The sequence below is a fragment of the Cebidichthys violaceus genome, unplaced genomic scaffold (assembly GCF_023349555.1).
Source record: "Cebidichthys violaceus isolate CVI_PGR_0920_01 unplaced genomic scaffold, fCebVio1.0.p SCAF_59, whole genome shotgun sequence".
Taxonomy (NCBI): Eukaryota; Metazoa; Chordata; class Actinopteri; order Perciformes; family Stichaeidae; genus Cebidichthys; species Cebidichthys violaceus.
This window is the reverse complement of record NW_027176805.1, coordinates 998,372-1,004,409: the sequence shown is the minus strand read 5'-3', so window position 1 is coordinate 1,004,409 and position 6,038 is coordinate 998,372. Positions and strand designations below refer to the sequence as shown.

The 6,038-nt window shown below is 39.8% G+C and overlaps 1 protein-coding gene across 1 annotated transcript; it reads left to right on the top strand.

Moving 5' to 3' along the window:
- Positions 1 to 3,590: 3,590 nt before the first annotated feature.
- On the top strand, positions 3,591 to 6,000 carry ssna1 (Sjogren syndrome nuclear autoantigen 1). The gene is made up of 3 exons (XM_068732453.1): positions 3,591 to 3,916; positions 4,734 to 4,933; positions 5,755 to 6,000. The coding sequence occupies exons 1-3, from the start codon at positions 3,865 to 3,867 to the stop codon at positions 5,845 to 5,847; spliced, it is 345 nt and encodes a 114-aa protein (XP_068588554.1). The 5' UTR covers positions 3,591 to 3,864; the 3' UTR covers positions 5,848 to 6,000.
- Positions 6,001 to 6,038: the final 38 nt, after the last annotated feature.

Below are 6,038 nucleotides of genomic sequence, written 5' to 3'. Positions count from 1 at the left end.
CAGCATTTGAAAAACTGGAACTTGGAAGTTTTTCCATCATAAATAACTTGAGAGCTAATCGACATTTTTGGCGATAAATATTTGGTCAGTCGACTGATCTATTAATCGACTCATCGATTCAGCAGGACTAGTCATCCCTTCATTGTCAACAGCTTTCATTGGGACTATTTCTTTTGGTAAAAAGTAGATCCAGTGAAAACTGATGATGGAGTCTCATGATTTAGGGGCATTGGTTCTAAAAAAATTAAATAAAATACATGTGCATTGATGAATGCTTCAATGAAAATCCATTTGCCTCCATTGTATTAAGCAGGAGGTAAAATCAGATAAAAGCAGAACTATAGATACTAGATACCACCAGAGGTATGTGGAGAAATGTGTCTTTTTTGTATAATTTGGGTGAACTGACCCTTACACGTGTCAAAAGCATCAATACATCCCACGAGACAAAGTTATGAGAGCAAACCACAGTGGCTGACCAGCTCAGTGTCCCACACCTTTCTGTACTACACCTCGCTGACGAGCACATATCTCAACGCTGCTCGAGCGACCTCTGCCGCACACGAGTGGATCTCTCGAAAAAAGAAAAAAGAAACAAAAGACTTCATGTCTTGACACATTGGCACACTTGTGTGCCTCTGTAGCAACGCTATCGGTTCATCCAGTTCATCTTAACGGGTTTACACCTTATTAGGACAACATCGCAACTTGTTACAGCCGACCCTGGACCGGTTTACACCGACTGAAAGCTATGGACATAACTGCAGATAACTAACAAAGACAATACTGCAACAGGAGGGAAAAACAAATTCACAATAAAATAAGAAGTTTAACGTGAAAACATAATCATGCAACGAGCATCAACGCCGGTTTAAGAGCTGGCGCCATATGTTTACAGTGGGAGGTTGCAGGCAGCACTGCCAATGTTGCCTTCATTTGACTGCATCAGTTATCATGTAGCTAACAGACTGCACAGCATAAGGGGAATACAACATTATCAGCCGGGCATAACACGTAATACTGTTACAATTTACATAGAGATTAGCCTCCGTTGTTCAAAGAAGATGTTAACCCTTTAAAAAAAATCAGTTTTTGTGTGGATTTGAGAAAGTGTGCACTGTCCGCTAACTAGCACGGCTGCTAGCAGCTAGCTAAACAGCAGTGTAGGAATTAGCCATCAGTGAGCCGGTGACCGACAACACGGCTAAAACCACGAATAACATCGGCCCCAGCAGCACGCATATCTACGTCCAATTTATTTTGAACCGCTAAAACTGGACAGAAGCAGGACAGTGACGTGAGCCTGGAACATGAATAACTAAAGCTCGGCTCACGGCAGCACAGCGCGCCTGGACGGACAATTCAGGTTCCGGGGCACAGCATCTTCCTGCACATTCAGCTGCCCTCCGGTCCAGCACAAAAGCAAGAGACTGCGGGCTGGCAGCGGGCAATTTACGACAACGCGACACCTCCACGCCGACAATTCGCCCGTTTACAAGCGGGGTTCTGGCTGCCCGGCGCGGAACATATTTCCTAATGCCCGGAAAAACAATTAGAAAGTAAAACGAGCTTAGCGTGGATAACGCTCACAACACTCACCTCGGGTCCAACCGAAGCCATGGTGCCTGGACGTTAACTCCGCCCACCCGCGGTTACGTCACATATATCGATTTGCAGCCGGTGTAATACCACACCTGGGAATATGATTGTTTATTATAATGTCAATAATAGTAATAATGTTGATAGTACCTTTTAGATATTAAGATCACAGAGAAGTGGACTATGTAATAGCCTGACTACAGCATTCAAACATACTGAAAAAGCTGCATCTCAACAATAAAAGTTATCTACAAATACAAACATACAATCCATTATCTGAATGCAAACACAAATGGCACTTGATTAGAACAAAGCCATGTTAATATCACACCTTTGCTTTTATTATAGGGCAACTCAAACAATCTGCTATTAAGACTCATGTAAATGCTGACTTGGCTGTACTCCATTAAGGACACACCTTTTCTCTCACTTCTGTTGTAGCTTATTTACCTTGGCTTCTTCAAACAGAATATTCTGAGAAAAGGCCTAACCTACTGAGGTAAACCCAGTTTAACTGGTAATCTTGTTCTCTGAAGGCCCCCCCGCACTCGTTACTGTTACATTTGCTTCGGTCTTATTGCGCTCTCCTTTGCTTATAGTCTTCACTCAATAACAGATATGCTCTCCAGATGTTCGGATTCCTCCTCTCATCTGTGTTTATGCCTGATGACTGTTTCATTTCCTCGCTTTGCTCAGTTCTTCACGACTGGAATGAAACTTATCCATAAACAATTTTTCTTTATTTCAGACCTTTCTTTCAGTTATTTCACCGTATCCATCTTATATGGACAGACAGTCATACAAACTGTTTGAATTAGTATAAACTGAAACACACAGTAGTGGCCACCAGTATAACTCCAAATAAACTGAATGCGCTCTAGTATTATTCTAGAAGTAGCTGTAGGAGAAAGACAAAATGTCATAACAATGGAGGAGAAAAAGCTGTTAACATCTGAATGACTAAATAGCAGTAGGGTGCGCATTTTAATATGAAGCACCATTAGGTTACCTGTAATTAAATGTGATAAACACAGTTGTGGCAAATATACACTTAAGTATATATATATATATATATATATATATATATATATATATATATATATATATATATATATATATATATATATAAGTAAGCCTACATTTACTCAAGTACTGCACTTAAATGCAAAATTGAGGTAAATATAGTTTACTTGAGCATATCCATTTTCTGGAACTTTATACTTCTACTTATTTAGAGGCAAATATTATACTTTTTATTTATTTGATTACTTTAGTTACTAGTTACCCTGCAGATTCAGATGCAAAATGCATTGAACACATACATGATGTACACTCAGTGGGCAGTTTATTTGGCACACTGAGCTACAACAGTCATACTATCACTGTTTTGCAATAAATCCTGCCTTCGTGAAGGTTATAATAATCAGTTTTCTGTTTACATGTGTTTAAATTATTTTAAATGTGTGCTAACTGTAGTGTAGGCTAAATAACGGAAATATCTCTTCATATAATGCAACACAGTTCACCGACACTAAACTACATCCTGATTGTTGTATTAGAATGTATTTTTTAACTGGGTGGACCTAACTGAGTGTATTATACCAGGTTAGATTAGATGTTGGGGCTGTATATTAAGTAATTAACAATAGTAGCACCTTTACTGGCAGCAGCATTAAGGTCATGTTCACATTAATGCCTCAATAATTATAATTCAATAATATAAAATCCTTCTTAAATGGGCCATTCTGCATACTTTTACTTTAGCCTTCCATTTGATTCAAGTGTTTTTTCCTTAAGTAAAAATAATTGCATAACTTTACCATATCCACATTGCGGTATTGTTACTTTTTCTTCAGTAAAAGATCTGAGTGTTTGAAATAAAATTGCGTCGCCTTGCCTTGTAGTACAGACAATAGCCAACAGAGGGCGCTAGCGCAGCACATTAGGTCTGTAGCAGCTAGAAACAGAAGACGAAGAAGATTCCTGAACGGTTGGTACATCCGCATCGTTTCCGGTAATATCTTTCGTTCAGTTGTCCCGGGAAACCCGCCTCTTACGGGTACTCATCGTTAGTTCAAAACACTTTTATGAGTAAAGACATCTGTATGTTCGGATACATGTCTCAGTCCTGACGCGCTTAGCTTAGTGAGACGAATCACAAGCTAGCCCCGACCGCAGGAGTTCAGATAAATAGTTAGTTAACTCGCTTAAGCAGTGTTGAGCCGCGGTGGAAGATTATAGTTCGGCGGTTATTTAACATCCAACATGACCCAGCAAGCTGCTGCTCTGCAGACCTACAACAATGAACTGGTCAAGTGTAAGTTACTCATTAACTTGTCATTCAATGATTCTATTGATGAATGCAAGTAGTGTGATGCTGGGGATTAACGGGTGTGCAGACTTTAATATTAGACCAACAACGGACATGCTAATGCTGCACGATCTGATGACCTGGAGTAGGTTTAACACGAATGTACAGTCAACGTGTTTTCAGTTTCTGATAGAGATCCATGAACAAAATGCAAACAATGTCCCTATCAGATGCTGGTTTACCTGCTTCTATTCTGCCAGGCCCCATTTGAAGGTTGAATTCTTTATTAATAATGATCAGAAATGTTTAAAACTGCCCCAAAAATGATATGTAGTTAAAATATCTGTTTAAGAATTAATTCAGATACTCGGCAGCATTTTCCTCTGCTCACATCAGTTATGCAGGGACACACAACAGTTTGCAATATGAGTTGTACTTAAATGAATGAATTAGTGATATTACTGCACATCAAATATTTATAGTAAACTAAATTTGTTTGATTATTACCTGAGATTTTGACACTAATGATACTTTTTCTTTTTACAATGTGCTATACCTGCGACTCACAATTATTTATTTAATGTCATTTTCTAATTTCTCTTTCCAATGTGTTGATTTTTTTAAAAAAAATTAATTAATCATCTAGCCTACTAATTCACAATTTCTCAGAGCCCAAGGTAACGTCTTCATATTGCTTGTTTTGTCCGACCAACAGTCCAGAACCTCAAAGATATTCAGTCTACGGAGGAAAGCGTTGGTCCGTCACTGGCCTAAAGCTGGCCCAGCGAGGCTCCGGTGTAGTGAACCTTTTTGTCTCCGTCAGGTATCGAGGACCTGTGCTCCAAGCGGGAGGAGTTGAACCATCAGATCAAGCAGGAGGAAGAGGAGAAGGACCGGCTGCAGCACGACATCCGCGTCCTCTCAGAGAAGCTGAGCAGAGTCAACGAGAGCCTGGCTCAAAGACTCGCCGCCCGCTCCACCTTCGACCGAACTATAGCAGAGACTGAGGCTGCATACACCAAGGTGTGTGTGTGTGTGTGTGTGTGTGTGTGTGTGTGTGTGTGTGTGTGTGTGTGTGTGTGTGTGTGTGTGTGTGTGTGTGTTTTGACTGTCTAAATTATTGTTATTGTTGAGCAACACTGATACATGTCAATTCTGGGCCATGCAACCTTTTTGGACCATTTTAGAATCTCTTATTTTTCAGTGTCATCAAGAAAGAAAGAAATATATAATCAACAGATAGTTTTCAATCCTTATAAAATTCACATTTTTAAATTAAGGGAAATATGGTCTTTTGAAACGACTTTGTTTCCATTGGATATGGCTGGTTAATCTGTTTCATATTATTGTGAATTCAATATTTTTGTTGTTTTTTTGTCAGAAAAAGCAAGATATGTAAAGTCGTGACGTTGGGAACTCTGAGCAGCTGAGATGAGCTTCTTTAAAAAAAATCTTCTGGCATTATGGAGAAAATAATCAGATGAATCATTCATGAAAATAGATGTTTCTTGCGTTCCAACGCTCACAAATTCATATTCACTCTGCACAGTTCACCATGTTTCTTGTCAACAGGCTAATGTCTTTTGGTACAGCATTATTTGTTTTTGGTGCACCGTGACGATGTCCTCCTGCAGCAGATTCATGTCACACAGGCACTTCCCTGAGCACTCCCACTAATCACTACAAACAGACACTGTGAAGCTGCTCTTATTAAAGAACAACAGACAGTCAGCCGGGCCTGCTCCCCTTTTTAAATTGCCTTTACAGTGTATACAGTCATGTTTTTGCTTCTACTTTTAAGGATCTGCAGTATATTTAATTAGAATCCCCCCCCCCCCCTATAGATCTTGGAGAGTTCCCAGTCTCTGCTGAACGTCCTGAAGCAGGAGGCAGGAAACTTCAGTAAAGCCACAGAGCCCCGGAGGAAGGACCGCTGAAGGCAACGAAAGCTCGCTGAACTCTCGCTCTGACCACAACAGCAACTCTTGACTCTGCACTTTTAACAGTTTATCCACTCCGGACCAAATGTAATACGTCTGACTAATTTATCGTACGTTACTAAATCTAATAAATGTTTGTTACTTCCAGGATTCTTCCTTTTTGTGACATATTTGTAAAATAACCACTG